General features: G+C 57.5%; 1 protein-coding gene, 1 long non-coding RNA gene and 1 other non-coding gene across 6 annotated transcripts; 2 read left to right on the top strand and 1 right to left on the bottom strand.

Annotated features, from left to right (window-relative positions):
• The first annotated feature begins 1,440 nt into the window (after positions 1-1,440).
• On the top strand, positions 1,441-15,707 carry ATN1 (atrophin 1). Of its 4 annotated transcripts, none has more exons than XM_038576629.1 (10): positions 1,441-1,545; positions 8,790-8,984; positions 9,140-9,277; positions 9,431-9,544; positions 10,252-12,308; positions 12,537-12,759; positions 13,124-13,820; positions 14,692-14,835; positions 15,148-15,328; positions 15,520-15,706. In XM_038576629.1, the coding sequence occupies exons 2-10, from the start codon at positions 8,958-8,960 to the stop codon at positions 15,551-15,553; spliced, it is 3,615 nt and encodes a 1,204-aa protein (XP_038432557.1). In that variant the 5' UTR covers positions 1,441-1,545; positions 8,790-8,957; the 3' UTR covers positions 15,554-15,706. The 4 variants fall into 4 exon arrangements, with proteins under 4 accessions (XP_038432557.1, XP_038432555.1, XP_038432558.1 ...); XM_038576627.1 differs by lacking the exon at positions 1,441-1,545 and adding an exon at positions 1,895-1,942 and having other exon boundaries at positions 10,255-12,308; positions 15,520-15,707; XM_038576630.1 differs by lacking the exon at positions 1,441-1,545 and adding an exon at positions 4,235-4,395 and having other exon boundaries at positions 10,255-12,308; positions 15,520-15,707.
• Positions 15,708-16,452: 745 nt separating this feature from the next.
• LOC111092761 lies at positions 16,453-17,000 on the bottom strand. Its single transcript, XR_005379802.1, has 2 exons — positions 16,858-17,000; positions 16,453-16,741 (listed from the first exon to the last, which is right to left on the bottom strand). It is a non-coding gene; the product is annotated as an uncharacterized LOC111092761 (long non-coding RNA).
• Positions 16,913-16,974, top strand: LOC119866491. The gene has a single exon (XR_005380236.1). It is a non-coding gene; the product is annotated as a U7 small nuclear RNA (small nuclear RNA).

The raw sequence follows: 17,000 nt of genomic DNA on the forward strand, positions 1-17,000 counted from the left end.
CGTTGTTGTGTCTGAAGAGTCTTACTCTAGTCATATTCGGGGAGAGAAGATGGAGCGCCCACACCCGAAAGTTGGTGAACTCGGATAGCAGAGCTGGGGAGGACCCAAAAAGAGGAAGAAACTGAACAAGTATGGCTAAGACGATGGCACTGCCTCCCCTCCCTGGCCAGGTGGGGACCCTTGTTGCCCTCCTGCCTTCTCAGCATCAAGCCTGGCCCTGGGACCGGGGTGAACCAAAAGTTCTCCACCGAGATTTCCTAGAAGTGTCAAAAATGTGTGTGTGCATTTTTTAGGAAAAGGGGTGCAAACTATTCTCAGGTTCCTAGAGGGCCATGACCAAAGAGGGGATAAAGCTGTGTACTGGAAAAGCTCCCATCTAGGCCTCTCCCCAATGCAGTCTTGGTCATTCTGGGTAAGAGCACTGTGTGGGCATCACCCCCTGCAAGATGGGGACCCAGGGAGGGGAGTGGTACCTGGGGCTACAAAGGAGGGTCTGAGGAAATGGAATCTTCAGGAAACTGGAGAGTCAAAGCCACAAGTGTTGGGGTGGCCTTTGAGCAGGACCCCAGTGTGTGGCTGGAGATCCACTATCACTCTTCAGCTCCAGGGGAGCCCTGACTTTGGCACAGGGACCCAGGAACTCCCCAGGAGGAGAAACCCTCTCCTGGGGCTGGGACACGGAGCAGAACCCAGCAGGCAAGGGCTACACACAGGGAGCTGTGGCCACTAGAGGGAGGCAAGGTTCCGTGGGACGCCACACTCAGCCCGAGCTAGGGGTGTGATGGGAGGAATTTCAAGGTTGTCCCCTCTGTGGGCCTCCTAAACTGTTTCTACTCTGAGTTCTGGTCCTGGGCTCTCTGCCATCCTGCCCAGCTCCAGGACAAGGAGAGGATTTTCGTCCTGAATGGGCAGGACCCATGTCTCTGCTCTTCTTCCTGTGTCACTGACACCTCAGCCATTTTCAGTTCAGAGAGCTTCTTGCCTCTGCTCCTCTATGCCTCTTAATTTCAGGGTGGGCAACTCATCTTTCTCTTCCCTCCGGTCTCCTGGCGCCCCTTTCTGTTCCCTTTGGGGCATGCTTTTCTCTGTGCCTCTCCGTTTTCTCTGGGGTCCGTGATACCCATCTTTCTCCTCCAATTCCTGGACTGATCAAGCCGATTGTGATTGGAGCCGTATTTACTAACCTCTGCCCTTTCCCCCCACTCCTTGCTAGGTGGCCTCCTCTGGTAGCCATGCCTCCCCCCTCTCCCCCAGGTACTGGGTTGGATTGGGTTACAGTAGCTCCATCTGGGCCTCCCTGGCCCCTCTCTCCACTTTCCCTTTGTGCTGTTGCCTGGAGACCAGTGAGTTGTGGGGGGCTGAGGCCATAAAGAGAGCTGGGGTGAGGGATGGTGTGGGGTGTGTGTATGTGATGATGCACCCCAAAGCTGAATGGTAAGCCTAGTCCTCAGGCTGGGGAAGAATCAGAGAGGATAGGCCCTGGCTTCTCTGACTCTCCCTATCTTCTGTTCCTACCTTTGCCTCAAATTTTTCTTTTAGGCTCAGGTATGTCACCATCCTTAGCCCATCCCTCGGTGGTTAAAAAGCAAGAGAGAGCAGCTTGGCCTACAAGGGAGCTGGGAAGGGCCTGGGCCCAGGCCCAGTGGGAGAATGAGCTGAGATGTGAGGAAGGAGAGGAAATGCGATGGGGAATGAGGAGGAAGAGGAGGAGTCTTGGAACAAAGTTGTTGTGGGGTGGAGAGAGGGAGCAGGGGTCATCCTAGGGCGCTGAGGAAGGGAGGGCGGGAATCCCATGGAGGGGAGATAAGGAGCTGGCCAGGTCTCTGGAAGGCACTGAGGGATCAAGAAGGTGAAGCTGGGCTAGAAAAGTGAGTTGCCCACCAATTCAGCAGCGATGAAGAGTGGTGATTCATTGCTGGGCCAAGGTGGCCACCTTGCTCAGGTTCGTCAGTACTTTAGAATCTATTCAGAGCTTTTGGGTATTCCCAGAACTCAGCTGAGTCTGGCCCAAGGAAATATGAGGCAAAATCCACTGAGTTGCTACAAATCCAATCTCCATCCTTTCCAGAAGGATGGTGGGATCCTGCCATCCAGGGCCCATCCATCCTTGGCCTCTGGTTGGCTGGGCTCTGGCATTTGCCCTCTTCCCACCCCAAATCTGGAGAGCTGGTAAGAGCTCCCAATCCAGGCTCCAGCTCCAGCTCTTCCAGTTTCCCAGCCTGCTCCCTCCTATTCTCTGGCCTTCCCAATCTTAGCTGCCAAAAATCACCCAGCGTCTTGGTGTCCTTTGTCCTGGGAGATGTTGCTGCAGGGTGTGGGGCCAGGGAGACATCCCAGAAGAAGACACTGGGATGGGGTGCTGGCTTCAGGCTGAAGACTGGAAATGGCTGGCTGGCTGACAGTTAGGCTGCCTGGAGAGTGAGGAGGGTTGAAGGAAGAACCTGTGGTCTGGGGGTAGGGTGGGGATTGTCTCCACAGTAGAACAACTGGGATTGGGGAACCAGGAACCAGGACATCTAGGAGATTTGGCTCTACCTTGAGCCTAATCCCCACTGGGCCCCTTATCTGTGGCTCAGAGTACTGTCTGTGGTGACTTCAAACAGGTCTGAGAAGGAAAATTGAGACACCACCAGACAGAAGGGCCTGAAGATAGTGTCCCACTCCTATAAACGAATCCCTTCCCTACATGGGGGCTTGCCCTCCCCTGCTTCTATGGTTTCCTTCTACTGCTTTCCCTTCCCATCTCCACTCTTTGTCTTCCCAATCTCTGACCTCCCTCCATGGCCTTGTTTATCTTCCATTTCCTTCTAATCTTCTTTACCTACTTCCCCCTTGGCCCCCACCCCATTCTATCTACCTTTGTCTAGCCAACCGAAATCCTCCTCGGAAACCCCCACCCCCACCACCCCAGAAGTCCAGCCAGTGTCTTCCCCGCAGCTTTCCCACCCAGCACTCAGGCCTCCCTAGAATAAGTCTCCGGCCCCACCTCCTTCATGGCTTCTAAAAGTTCCTCACCTCTCCCCTTCTCTCCGTGCTGACCCCTCTGAACTCTCCTCAGCCTTCCAGCATCACCGCCCCCGCCCCGTTCTTGTGTTCCCTATTCTTTTCCCGACACCAATCGCGTCCAAACTACTCTCATGCAGAAACCCCATCCGTATATACAGATAGATACTAGATATAGGATATATGTATCTATATAGTATAGGATATGGGACTATAGATATAGGATATATGTAGATCTCCATCTTTTCAATTTCTCCCCCTCCCCGTGACCCTAAGCTTCAGCCCGCGTCTCCCGCTACAGGTCGGCCACAGGCGCTGTCACCCCCAGCTCCAGCCGCCCCTCCCGTCCCGCGCCTCCCCGCCCCCAAAGCCTCCGCGTACCCCGACAGGCCAATCCCAGCCGCACACCCACAGCCGCCCACGTCCTCCGTGCCTCGGCCCCCTCGGCCCCCTCGGCCCCCTCGGCCCCCAAACTTCTCCAGTCCGCGCCGCCTCCGCCGGCACAGCCCACGGCCCCTCCCCCGCCCTCCCGCTCCCCGCCGCCGGCCTCGGCGAACCCTCCCCGCGCCCCAACCCCCGCGGCCGGCCTCGGCCAAGTGGCGCGGCGCCGCCCCCTCCGGCTCCCCCGCCGCCCCCCCCTCGCGGCTTGCCTCGCGCTCCCTCCCTCGCGTCTCCCTCCCGGCCCCTCTCCTCCGTGCCTCGCGCTCCCTCCTTCTCCCTCTTCCTTCTTCTCCCATCCCCCTCTCCCGAGCGCCCTCCCTCCGCCGTCCGCTTTCCTGTGCGAGTCGCCGGACGCGCCGCCCAGCCCGCCCGCAGCCCCGCGTCGGGCCGGGGCCTCCGGCCGGGACCCGTTCGGGGGGCACCGCCGGCCGCGAGGAGGGGGCGAGGAGGGGGCGAGGCGGGGGCACGGCCGCCCGGGAAGGGGCGGGGGCCGCGGGCGGAGGCCGCCCGGGGGGCCGGGGAGCGCGCGAGTGCGGGCTGCGCGGGGCGGGCGGCGGCGGGCGGCGGGCGGCGGGCGGAGCGGCGCGGAGGGGGAGGGCCGGCCGGGGCCGCGGGGAGGGCGGCGGGGGCGGGCGGCGCGGCCCGGGCATTCCGGGCGGCGGGGGCGGGCGGGGGGAGCGGGGGAGCGGGCGGGCGGCGGGCCCGGGGAGGGGCTGAGCCAGAGCGGGGTCGGGTCTGCTCCGGGGGCAGGCGGGCGATCGGGGCCCGGTGGGGGAAGGGGGATGGGGGCCGCCCTCCGGGGGGGTCGGGGCCGCCGCCGCCGCCGTCGCGGCGGCGACTGAAGCCGGGAAGAGGAGAGGGGGGCGGGGGAGCGGCCGCCGCCGCCCCCCCAGAGGCGCCGGAGCCCCGAATCCCGCTCGGAGCCAGCCAGCCGTCCCGAGCCGCGACCAGGTAAGATCTGCTGCCGCCGGGGCCTCGGGCCCGCCCGGGTTCTGGCCCGCGGCTCCCCACCCCCACCCCTCCCAGTTCCCCCTCCCGCCGCCGCCGCCGCCGCCGCCGCCGCCGCCTCCATTTGTTATTTTCCCGATCCGGTTCCCCCCACTGCGGGCTCTGGCCGGCCTGAGGCTGGGGGGCTCTGGGGGTGGGGCCGGCCCCGGAGGAGGGATGGGGGCCAGAGCACCCAGAGGGTCGGGAAGGTGGAGAGGGACGTGGGAGGGTCTCAGGAGGAGGGCTGATGGGGCAAGAGGGGAGCCAGGAGCCCAGGACCAAAGGAGGAGCTCCGAGGTGGAGGGTTGGCAGAGGAAAAAGGGGGTGCCCGCGAGGGGGCTTCGGGCGAAGGCAAAAAAGGAACGGAGATATGGCAGCGAGGTGGGGCATCAAGACTCCAGCAAAAGGCCCAGAGCCCGTGTTTCAGAACTCGGGGTGGAGGGTGTTAGGTATGGAAGGGAAGTGGGAAAGGGGGGAAGGGGTGTGGTAGGCGGAGAGAGAGGGATTGTAGCTGATGAGGGAGTAGGGAACCTGGGGAGAGGGGGGCTCTGAAAGGGCCAAGGAGAGGTTCCACCTTTGAGAAGAACCAGAGGTGTTACAGGGCGGAAGGGGATGCCTTTGTGACTCGATTTTCTTTCCCCTACTTCAGGTCACCTCTGACCTTGTTTCCCCAACCCCAGGCAGACTTACTTCTTGGAGGGGGGTACACTGGGGCAGAGGAGGGTGGTCCCCCAAGAACTAATGAGGGGGACGATGGGAGCATTGAAAGGAGAGTTAGGGAGAAGGGCTTCCTGGGAGGGTGGAAGAGGAGGAGAAAACTGGACGATCTTGTAGGCACTCCAGGCAAGTTGTGACCTCCACCCTCAAATCCCTGGGCACCCCCTTCCCCTCTAGCTGTGCTTTCTGAAGGGGGCGGGCATATCTTCATTTCTGTTTTGAACTCAGATTTCCCTTTGTGCCCGGGCTTATTTCTTCGGAGGTAGGCACTCTTAAGCTCCCTTCCCTGAGGGTGCTATAGGAGGGTAGGAGTTGCTTTGGCAACTGGAGGGGGAGTGGCTGGCAGATAGACTCCTGGGATAGACTCTTGAGGGGCAGGTTCTACCATTTTGTTGCCATAGCAATGATCCAGTGGGATGTCCTATAGGTGGGGTTCAGAATCTTGATTGGATCTTGGCCTTTGGCTGTGTCCTTGGGACTCGTGGCTGCGTTCTGGAAGGTGTTTCTGGTGCTGCTGGTGGATAGGAGGTTCCCCAGGGGTTCCCCACTCCCACCCCCACCCCCCACCTTCCATCCAGCAGTCTGTTGGAACAGGTAGACATGTTATTTGCAGGTCATAGTGTTGCTCCAGGTTCCTCCCCCTAGGCATGGCGAGAGCACAGAAATGCTTAAGTTACACCATCTTTTGCTAGTTCTTTCTGGCCTCTACCTCTCTTATTATTAGGAACTTTCTGTGTACAGTAGTCCTAAGGATTCTTTGCACTGATACTCTTCCATTTTCTTAAGCTTGAGTGTCCTTTCCTGAGCCTCCCTTTGCCTCTTTCCCAGACTATCAAGACAGTGACCCCTTCCCTCAGCTAACCTTCAACCTTCTATTTCCCTGACCTTGTGAGGATGGCCCAGGAGAGAGGGCCATGGCAATACTCTGGAGCAGGAGCCAGGATACCTGGCTCTAGTCCTGGCTGTACCTCCAACTGTGGCCTTGGGCCAGTCACTTCTCTTTGGGTCTTGGTTTCATTGTAAGATGATGGGGTTATAGAGAAGATGATTTCTGAGGCCCCTCTGACAACCTCGGATTCTAAGAAGGCTTAGACTGGTGCATTGTTATCTGCTGGTCTGGGCTGCATTGTTATCTAGGAGTCGCTTTGGACTGGTTTGTTAGGCTGGTAGGTCTGGAATGATGATGGGGGCTGGGCCAGTGATCCTGAAATTCACCCTGCAAGCCTTTCCCAGAAAGCCTTGTGCCTTGATTGTGTATTCCCTCTGACATCCTGCTCTGTTTCCCCTTTCTTTTCCTTTTCTTAGAGACCTCTCCCTTTTTCTCACTTTTGCCTGTCTGGTCTTTGTCATTTTTCTTTTCTTTTCTTTTCTTTTTTTTTCTTAAAGATTTTTATTTATTTATTCATGAGAGACACAGAGAGGCAGAGACACAGGCTGAGGGAGAAGCAGGGTCCTTGCGGGGAGCCTGATGCAGGACTTGATCCCAGGACCCCAGGACCATGACCTGAGCTAAAGGCAGACACTCAACCGCACCTGGTGCACCAGGTGCACGTGGTCTTTGTCATTTTTCTTTTGTAGTAAGGCTGTGAAGGGGAATGTGGGTAGTGTGTTTGCCAGATACATAGTAGGTGCTCTAGAAGTATCAGTTACGGTGACTGGCTACTAGGGCAAGACCAGTACAGCTCACCTTGTTGATGTAACACATGCTCGGAGTTCAGAAACATATGCACAGCCCAACCCTAACTCCTCTCCTTTGCCACTCCTTTCCCCCAGGATTGCCTGTGCTTTTATGACTGCTTTTCTCCTTCAAAGCTACTAACTGATAATTTTATCAGATTTCAGCTGTTTAAAACAGTTGCAGTAGGGGGAGGGGCACGCTGATTGCTGTGTTTTTCAGTTACATTCATGCATTTCACTGACCTTTTGGTCTCTTCACTCTCACTGATGTGGTGGATGGATTCTGGGATGAAGAGGAGAGTTGGGCACCCTCCTCTTGAGGGCAAAGACACACCAGTCACAAATAGTCATTTTTGCTATGCTTTTGTTAAAGAGTGTTTTTCCCTTCTGTTAACCCTTCTGTTATAGGGTTTTGTTCTTTGGATTTGGGGGGTTTGACAGTGTTTTAAAACCAATCTACACATTTCCAAAATGTGGTAATAGTTGTAGTTGAGGAAAAAGGACTAGCTTACTGGGCAGAGCATCAGTTCTAACTTCAGAAGACCTGGAGCTCTGTGTCAGTTCTTTGTGACTCTAAGTAAATTATTATTATTTAAGTTTCCTGGAAAGGTCAGGTTCCCCCCCTCACTGCCTGTCTCAGTAGGGTTCAGTAGAGATGAATGAGAAGTAATTACTCTGTATTCCTCGGGAAAAATATGTTATAGACTGTGGAAATGCCATTTACCTAGCCAGGCCTCCTACTTCAGGATAGGTAGCTAAGTTTACCCTGTTCCCACCAAAGCCACCAGGATTTTATTAGAAAAGATCCATCGAAGTTAGTGGGTTTACAGTCACTATCAAGGATAGAACAGAGCACCCATATATATGTGACATCAGTGGGAGATACAGAAAGGAAGAAAACAGTGGGAAGCTACCGTTCTTGCTCTCAAAAGATCTTATGGTCAGTCATAAGGAGACACATAACAGCAAGAAATACAAACAAGTGTGAATGAAAATAGCTGACTATACATATATATAGGTACAGATGTAGACAAGTGGTGAGGTGTGTGTCCCTGGCTAAGCCAAGTGGGGATGCAGGCTCAGAAATTTGTGAATTTGTATTATGTGCTCACTGATACTCATTGGTTTGGTTGGTAAATTGAAAGTCGTGACTTTCTAGCCTTAGGGAACCTAAGCACTAGAGAGCGGGTCTCTATGGGGCTCGCAAAAGTGAAGTTCTGTACTTTGAAGATACCCAGGTTTGGGCTTGGGGTGGGTAGGACTCTGTGCACTTGTGTTATAGAATGGGACATGCTTCTCCCACCTACTCTACTCTTTTCATATCTCTAGGACTGATCTAGGCCTTCTGAGAATTCTCCCTACCTGCTTCTGGCAAGAGTATAGCAAAGTCTGGAAGAAATAGCATGGGCTTTGAAGTCAGGGAGATGTGGATTTGATTCTGGTGCTATCACTGGTTTCTGTGTATTTATCACATGAAGTTGGGCAAGTCACAATCTCAATTTTCAAGCCTTAGCTTCCCCACCTATATAATAGAAATAAGGATACATAACCTACTTTGCAAGGATACAACCAACTTTGGTTGGTTGTAAGTATTAAATGAAATTGAATGTAAGGGCTTGATGTAAAGATAGCACTCAATAAATTCCTTAATACCTCATCTACATTTCTTTATGCTCCCTGGTAAGGCTGTGTGGAACTGCTGGACACAGGTATTTCCTAGGTATCGTGAAGGATAAATAACGCGAGCTCATAGGTACATCTGAATCTTGTGCCTTCTCCAGAGATGAAAGAGATGATGTTGTGAGCAGAGTCTCCTTCACTTGTAGATAGCTGGGCAGTCCATGGGGCAAGCCAACAACATCTTACGGATCGTGTGCCTCCTGGCTCAGAGGCCTAGGGCTGGGCCACTTAGCCCCTCAGACACTGTTCCCCAGTATGGAGACTCTGATGGTCTTTCCTAACAGGCTTCACTGGAAACAGATCCCGCGAGTTCCAGGCGCCTCCACTGGGAACTTGGGAGATCCTGCTTCCTGCTTCCCAGACCACAGCTGTGGGGAACTTGGGGTGAAGCAGAGAAGTTTCTGTATTCAGCTGCCCAGGCAGAGGAGAATGGGGTCTCCACAGCCTGAAGAATGAAGACACGACAGAATAAAGACTCAGTGAGTAACAGCTAAAACGAGAGACATGAAAGATGAGGGGCAAAGTAACTAGGGGTGAGGGCCTGGAGAGGAAGAATAGAAATAAGGCACATCGTAAAGTTAGGTGCTCTGTGGAAAAACACCCTACACTACCTGCTTCCTTCCTTCTCCCACAGATGTCAATGAGGAGTGGACGGAAGAAAGAGGCCCCTGGGCCCCGGGAAGAACTGAGATCGAGGGGCCGGGCCTCCCCTGGAGGGGTCAGCACGTCCAGCAGTGATGGCAAAGCCGAGAAGTCTAGGCAGACAGCCAAGGTATTCTGTCTTCAGGTCCTCCCACAGGATGCCCAGACACTGGGGCCGAGGGCGTACGTGTGTGCGTGCTGTGAGGGACCTTCCTGTCTGGCAGAGGGGAACGGTGGAGGCTTGGGAGGCATAAGACAGGAATATTCTCTTTCTCCTGAACAGAAGGCCCGTGTGGAAGAAGCCTCCACCCCAAAGGTCAGCAAGCAGGGCCGGAGCGAGGAGATCTCAGAGAGCGAAAGTGAGGAGACCAATGCACCAAAAAAGACCAAAACTGAGGTGGGAGACCCTGACCCATTTTCTCATCACTCGTTCCTGAAAACTCCCTTTCACTCGTGATTCCTACTTGAATCTTGCCTGGTATAGGAGGGAAAAGTCCTATTGCTGTGCCTATTAAAGGAGTCCTGTCTGTAATGTGTCACAGATCTTTAGGGCTAGTAGCCAGCCCACCAGATGACCAGGCAGGGCCAGAGGGGACTGGGAGAGTGAGGAGGATTCCAGCCTCTCCTTTTCAAGGTCCTGGTTCTCATGAAGGGGCTGGGGAGGAGGTTAAAGGTGAGAGGTCTTCGTGGAAGGAACAAATAAATCATAAGGAAAATGCAGGAGTGGTCTTTTTAAGAACCAAGGGTTTCTGGCATGTGTAGTTAAATAGGGTAAAGGAGATGGGGGTGGGTGAGTATGAGCTAGTGGAAGAGAGGGATTTGGGTTTAGCTGTGGATGGCGGGCGAAGGTGCTTGAGATGGACATTGAGGAAGGAATGCAGTTTCCAAGGAGGGAAACAAGACTGGCTGCCAGGGAGTCACTGACAATGTGGGGAGACAGGGGGCATCCCCACATGTGGCAGGGAGGTGGGCTTGAGCAAGAGTATTCATCACATGGTACAGTGGTGTGCTGGGAGGGGGAAATGATTTTGTGCAAGGGAGGCCCCAAATCTAGGGGAAGCAAGGAAAAAGAAGAGAGATGAAATGATCCTCCTTTTTCTGCAGCAGGAGCTCCCTCGGCCACAGTCTCCCTCCGATCTGGATAGTTTAGATGGGCGGAGCCTCAATGATGATGGCAGCAGTGACCCTAGGGATATTGACCAGGATAACCGAAGCACGTCTCCTAGCATCTACAGCCCTGGAAGCGTGGAGAATGACTCCGACTCATCTTCTGGCCTTTCCCAGGGCCCAGCCCGCCCCTACCACCCACCTCCACTCTTTCCTCCCTCCCCCCCGCCGCCAGACAGTACCCCCCGACAGCCAGAGCCTGGTTTTGAACCCCATCCTTCTGTGACACCCACTGGATATCATGCTCCCATGGAGCCCCCCCCATCTCGAATGTTCCAGGCTCCTCCTGGGGCCCCTCCCCCTCATCCACAGCTCTACTCTGGGGGCACTGGTGGAGGAGTTTTGTCTGGACCTCCAATAGGTCCCAAGGGAGGAGGAGCTGCCTCTTCAGTGGGGGCTCCTAGTGGGGGCAAACAGCACCCCCCACCCACCACCCCCATTTCCATATCAAGCTCTGGGGCTGGTGGTGCTCCCCCAACAAAACCACCTAACACTTCAGTGGGTGGTGGAAACCTACCGTCTGCTCCACCACCAGCCACCTTCCCCCATGTGACACCAAACCTGCCTCCTCCACCTGCTCTGAGACCCCTTAACAATGCTTCAGCCTCTCCTCCTGGCCTGGGGGCCCAGCCACTACCCGGGCATCTGCCCTCTCCCCATGCCATGGGGCAGGGTATGGGTGGACTTCCTCCTGGCTCAGAGAAGGGCCCCACTCTTGCTCCCTCACCCCATCCTCTGCCACCTGCTTCCTCCTCTTCTGCCCCAGCCCCCCCAATGAGGTATCCATATTCGTCCTCTGGTAGTAGCTCGGCAGCAGCCTCCTCTTCCAGTTCTTCCTCTTCCTCTGCCTCCCAGTACCCAGCTTCCCAGGCATTGCCCAGTTATCCCCACTCCTTCCCTCCTCCGACGAGCCTGTCTGTCTCTAATCAGCCACCTAAGTATACTCAGCCTTCCCTTCCATCCCAGGCTGTGTGGAGCCAGGGTCCCCCCCCACCTCCTCCCTATGGCCGTCTCTTAGCCAACAGCAATGCTCACCCAGGCCCCTTCCCTCCTTCTGCTGGAGGCCAATCCACAGGCCACCCACCAGCCCCAACACACCACCATCACCACCAGCAACAGCAGCAGCAGCCGCCGCCGCAGTCGCAGCAGCAGCCGCAGCAGCAGCAGCAGCAGCAGCAGCAGCAGCAGCAGCAGCAACAGCATCATGGGAGCTCTGGGCCCCCTCCCCCTGGAGCATATCCCCACCCCCTGGAGAGCAGTAGCTCCCATCATGCCCATCCCTATGCCATGTCTCCCTCCCTGGGGTCTCTGAGGCCCTACCCGCCAGGGCCAGCACACCTGCCCCCACCTCACGGCCAGGTGTCCTACAGCCAAGCAGGCCCTAATGGGCCCCCTGCCTCTTCCTCTTCTTCCAACGCCTCCTCCTCCTCTTCCTCTCAAGGATCCTACCCTTGTTCGCACCCCTCCCCTTCCCAGGGCCCCCAGGGAGCTCCCTACCCCTTCCCACCGGTGCCTCCGGTCACCACCTCCTCGGCTACGCTTTCCACGGTCATTGCCACAGTGGCTTCCTCGCCAGCAGGCTACAAAACAGCTTCCCCACCTGGGCCCCCGCCGTATGGAAAGAGAGCCCCGTCCCCAGGGGCCTACAAGACCGCCACCCCACCGGGGTACAAGCCGGGGTCACCTCCCTCCTTCCGAACGGGAACCCCACCCGGCTACCGAGGCGCCTCGCCGCCCGCGGGCCCAGGGACCTTCAAGCCGGGCTCGCCTACCGTGGGGCAGGGCCCCTTGCCACCTGCCGGGCCTGCAGGCCTGTCATCCCTGCCACCACCGCCTGCAGCCCCCGCCTCGGGGCCGCCCCTGAATGCCACGCAGATCAAACAAGAGCCAGCCGAAGAGTATGAGACCCCCGAGAGCCCAGTGCCCCCGGCCCGTAGCCCCTCGCCCCCTCCCAAGGTGGTAGACGTGCCCAGCCACGCCAGCCAGTCGGCCAGGTGAGCCGGGGGGCGGGATGCGGTTGGGCCTGGATGGGGGACGAAGATGGGGAGAGACCGGTGGAGGCCCAAGAGGGAACGCTGCCTTCCTGCGGTGCTTTTGAAAACTGACTCCGGAGCCCTGCGTCCCCCTGGCGGTGTGCGCAGGCGGGCACGGGGCAGGGTCCGCGCGGGACCGCTCCCGCCGCTCGCAGGGGCCTAAGCGCGCGCCGCCCTTGCGCCCGGCAGGTTCAACAAGCACCTGGACCGCGGCTTTAACTCGTGCGCGCGCAGCGACCTGTACTTCGTGCCGCTGGAGGGCTCCAAGCTGGCCAAGAAGCGGGCCGACCTGGTGGAGAAGGTGCGGCGCGAGGCCGAGCAGCGCGCGCGCGAAGAGAAGGAGCGCGAGCGCGAGCGGGAGCGCGAGAAGGAGCGCGAGCGCGAGAAGGAGCGCGAGCTGGAACGCAGCGTGGTGAGTGCGTCACCGCACGCGCCGCCCGCCTCCCGGCCCCTCCTCCGCGCCGCGCAGGGAGGGTCGAGGGCCGGAGCGGCGGGGGTGGTCATTGCGCCTCCTGTCGGAGAGGAGGAGGCACGGCGGCCCGGGGAGCGGAGACGGAAGGATCCCCGCGGGCGGAATCCTGGCGCTCGTGCGTTGGTGGAAGGCCAGTTCAGCCCAGAGTCCCTGGGGGTGGTAGGGAGGGCCGACGTCCGGGAGAGGGCTTCGGGCAGCGCCTGCTGGGCTGAGCCGGCCAGCAGAGGGCCTTCAGCTGGTGAGACAAGTGAGCCCCGGTTCCCAGACCTGCCCTTTTGACTCTGTTTCTCCCTGTGTCCCACAGAAGTTGGCTCAGGAGGGCCGGGCGCCAGTGGAGTGCCCATCTCTCGGCCCGGTGCCCCATCGCCCTCCATTTGAGCCGGGCAGTGCCGTAGCCACGGTGCCCCCCTACCTGGGTCCTGACACTCCGGCCCTGCGCACGCTCAGTGAATACGCCCGGCCCCACGTCATGTCTCCTGGCAATCGCAACCATCCTTTCTACGTGCCCCTAGGGGCAGTGGACCCGGGGCTCCTGGGTTACAATGTCCCGGCCTTGTACAGCAGTGACCCAGCAGCCCGGGAGAGGGAGCGGGAAGCCCGTGAACGAGACCTCCGTGACCGCCTCAAGCCTGGCTTCGAAGTGAAGCCCAGTGAGCTGGAACCCCTGCATGGGGTCCCTGGGCCAGGCCTGGATCCCTTCCCCCGACACGGGGGCCTGGCTCTGCAGCCTGGCCCACCTGGCCTGCACCCTTTCCCCTTTCATCCGAGTCTGGGGCCCCTGGAGAGAGAACGTCTGGCGCTGGCAGCTGGGCCAGCCCTGCGGCCTGACATGTCCTACGCCGAGCGTTTGGCAGCTGAGAGGCAGCATGCAGAAAGGGTGGCAGCTCTGGGCAATGACCCACTGGCCCGGCTGCAGATGCTCAATGTGACCCCCCATCACCACCAGCACTCCCACATCCACTCCCACCTGCACCTCCACCAGCAGGATGCCATCCATGCAGGTGAGACTCCTTTGTCTTGGTCCCTGGGGGCCACCTTGATCCCTGTAAGTGATTGGGCTCTTCTGTTGCTCAGGCCAAGACATCCCTCTAGTCTGGCATGAGCCTCTCTTCAGGGATTGCTCCCCTGATCTTTGCCTCCCTGTCACCCTCCACCTTCTCATGCCCCAGCCTTGCCACAGAGACTAATAACCCACACCCCACCCCTCTTCAGAGTCTAGCATTCCTCCATGATAGAGGAAACCTTTGAGGGAATGCTACTTTTCTGCTCTCAGACTCCCTCCCCTGCTTCACATACTTGTTTCCTTGCTTCTTTGGATTCAACTCTGTTGTCATTTCTAGCTGTCTTCTCTCCTCCCAGGTGGAGGTATTTCATGTTCTTGCCCATGTCTAGATCTGCAACCTTCCAGAAAGAGCTCTATAGCTTTGGCTGGGGATATCATAGGTGCTAGTGAGCTTTATTTATTATCCTTTTGCCATATTTCTTACTGTCCAGAACATTGCCTGATCTAGCCTTATAGTCACGGTCATTCCAGGCTCCCTTGTGCTTTCTCTCTCTTAACCAACTCTCTCCCTGTCTTTCTAAACTTTCTGTGCCACCCCCCCCCCCCCAAAGCAGTCCATGTCTCTCCTTTCAGATCCCTCTGACAACTGTAATGTTCTGTTCTCTGCCATCCATATATCCCTACTGCAGTAAGGTCTTGTTCTGGCTGCCCACCAGGCCCCTAGTTCTCCCATTGCACCTCCTTGTTCCTCACTGGGTCTCCCTGTGTTTGATCATCCATCTCGTTCCAGGCTTGGATCCTTTCACCCAAATGCATGGTTTTCCCCAAACCTGCCTTTTGGTGACACCTTCCTCTTCTCTACCCTCTAGCTTCTGCCTCTGTGCACCCTCTCATTGACCCCCTGGCCTCAGGGTCTCACCTTACCCGGATCCCCTACCCAGCTGGGACCCTCCCCAACCCCCTTCTTCCTCACCCTCTGCACGAGAACGAAGTTCTTCGTCACCAGCTCTTTGGTAAGGATGGAGGAAGGGGTGGGGGAAGGTCTAATGAGAGAAGGGCAGGAAGATTGAATTTGGGTGGTGGGATTGGGCTATTTGGGCTTGGGGAGGGGTGAGGAGGCACCAGAGGGGCTGGGAATAGGAGAAGGAGGGCCCAGGCCCTCTGCCCAAGAGAGGCACAGATTTTAGTGCCAGGTGGAAGTTTGAATCCTGTCCACTATTGGCAACTGGCAGGTCTGGCTTTGCGCTGTTGTAGTGTCAGTTTGATGTAAGGTGGCTAGCTATCTCCACCAGTCATGTGCCCTCCTCTGCCCTTCCTGCCCACAGCTGCTCCTTACCGGGACCTGCCAGCCTCCCTCTCTGCCCCGATGTCAGCAGCTCACCAGCTGCAGGCCATGCACGCGCAGTCTGCTGAGCTGCAGCGCCTCGCGCTGGAGCAGCAGCAGTGGCTGCACGCTCATCACCCACTGCACAGTGTGCCGCTACCTGCCCAGGAAGACTATTACAGGTACCCCTGGACTCCCCTAGGCTGGGAGTGATGGGATATGAGCTTAGCCAGATGGGGGTGTGGGCAGCAGACTGCTGGGCTTCAGGCTCCCCGGGGGAGGGAGGGAACCCCTCCTCCACCAGCCTCTAACTGGGGCTAGGTCAAGGTTGACCTCAGTCTCATGTCTCCGCTCTGCATCCCCTCTCCACCAGTCACCTGAAGAAGGAAAGTGACAAACCACTGTAGAACCTGCAATCAAGAGAGTACTCATGGCCCCTGCATCTGGACTCGGAGGCCCTCTGTCCCATCCGGCTGCCCAGAGCTGAGGAGGGAGGGCTGCTGCTCCTTTGCAGAGTTTCAGCAGCTGGGCAGAGGGAGGGAGGGAGGGAGGGACAGATGGAAAGCCAAGCCTCCTGTGGTATGCAGAGGTGGGGAGGTGACGGGGGGGGGGGGGGGGGGGGGGGGCGGCAGAAAGCGCACAGTAATCTTGGGCCAGGTCCCTCTTTCTAGTCCCTCTGCTTTCTTCCTCCCTGAAGCTCAACCCCCCTGGTGGCCACCGCCCTTCCCCCACCCCTTTGGTGTGATTATTTCATCTGTTAGATGTGGCTGTTTTGCGTAGCATCGTGTGCTGCCCCCGCCCCGCCCCTCCTCAGTCCCTGTGCGCGCGCCCCTTCTGCGATGTATGGCCCTTGCCCCTCCCCCACATTAATAATTTATATATATAAATATCTATATGACGCTCTTTAAAAAATATCCCAACCAAAACCAAACAAAAACATCCTCACGACTCCCCAGGATGATGGCTGTGACTAGTTCTTTGCGGGTTATGGGGCGGAGTTGGGGGAGGGGGCGCGGTGGGGAACTTGTCAGCGGTGCCTGAAGAGAAAGCTGTGGAACGAGTGGGTGTAGGGACCTTGGAGGGTTGCAGAGGAGCTCTTGGGAGAGCCCAGGGCCCTGGAACCTGGCTCTGCCGGAGGGGTACCACAGACCCGGTCCCTGCATCCAAGGCTGGGAAGTCCAGATGTGGAGGCGGGGGACGGGCACTCCTCGGCCAGGGTCAGGTCTAAGAAGCCGCTGGCCCCACAGCTGGGAGCCACCAGAGGCCAGAATCCTTTGGGTCGGATAGATTGAGAGACGCTTACGAAGCGGAGGAGCAGGGGCATAGTTTCATTAGGTTAAAGCGATGAGAACTCTGGAGGCGTAAGTACCCCATGGTTTGGGAAGGGGGTGGGAGACCATTTCAGACGTCTAGAAGAGAGGAGGAATCGGAGGACGTCAGGCTGGAGCGCACAGCAGGGACAAGGCCATCTTAGGAGAGCCGGAGAACCGCCCTCGCCCTCGGCCTTCTCAAACATCGGAGGGGGTGTGGCCAGCCTTGCCAGCCAATCAGCTTCGAGTTCATTTGCATAGACTCGAATCAAATGTTCACAAACTCTAGAAATCAATGATATAAATAAGTTTCCTTTTCCCCTGTTTTTCCTTCTGAAAGTCACAATGTTCCCCGTCGGTTATACGTCAATCGAGATTAGGAAACCCCACCCTGAGCTCACCCTCACCAAGAGTGGCATTCCTGGATACCCCATGGTCTCTCCAGGCCACTTCCTGTAGTGTTACAGCTCTTTTAGAATTTGTCTAGCAGGTTTTCCGGTCCTCACCGGAAAGCCCCCCACGGCTCGTTGTCAACAATAGAGGG

Source organism: Canis lupus, chromosome 27 (genome assembly GCF_011100685.1).
Source record: "Canis lupus familiaris isolate Mischka breed German Shepherd chromosome 27, alternate assembly UU_Cfam_GSD_1.0, whole genome shotgun sequence".
In the NCBI taxonomy this organism is placed as follows: domain Eukaryota; kingdom Metazoa; phylum Chordata; class Mammalia; order Carnivora; family Canidae; genus Canis; species Canis lupus.

Bases quoted from the DNA above. Each gene is read 5' to 3' on its own strand.
- ATN1 (XM_038576629.1), top strand. From the start codon at position 8,958: ATGAAGACACGACAGAATAAAGACTCA. The intron at 13,821-14,691 runs GTGAGACTCCTT...TCTACCCTCTAG, and splicing joins GCAGGATGCCATCCATGCAG to CTTCTGCCTCTGTGCACCCT. The intron at 15,329-15,519 runs GTACCCCTGGAC...CCTCTCCACCAG, and splicing joins GCCCAGGAAGACTATTACAG to TCACCTGAAGAAGGAAAGTG.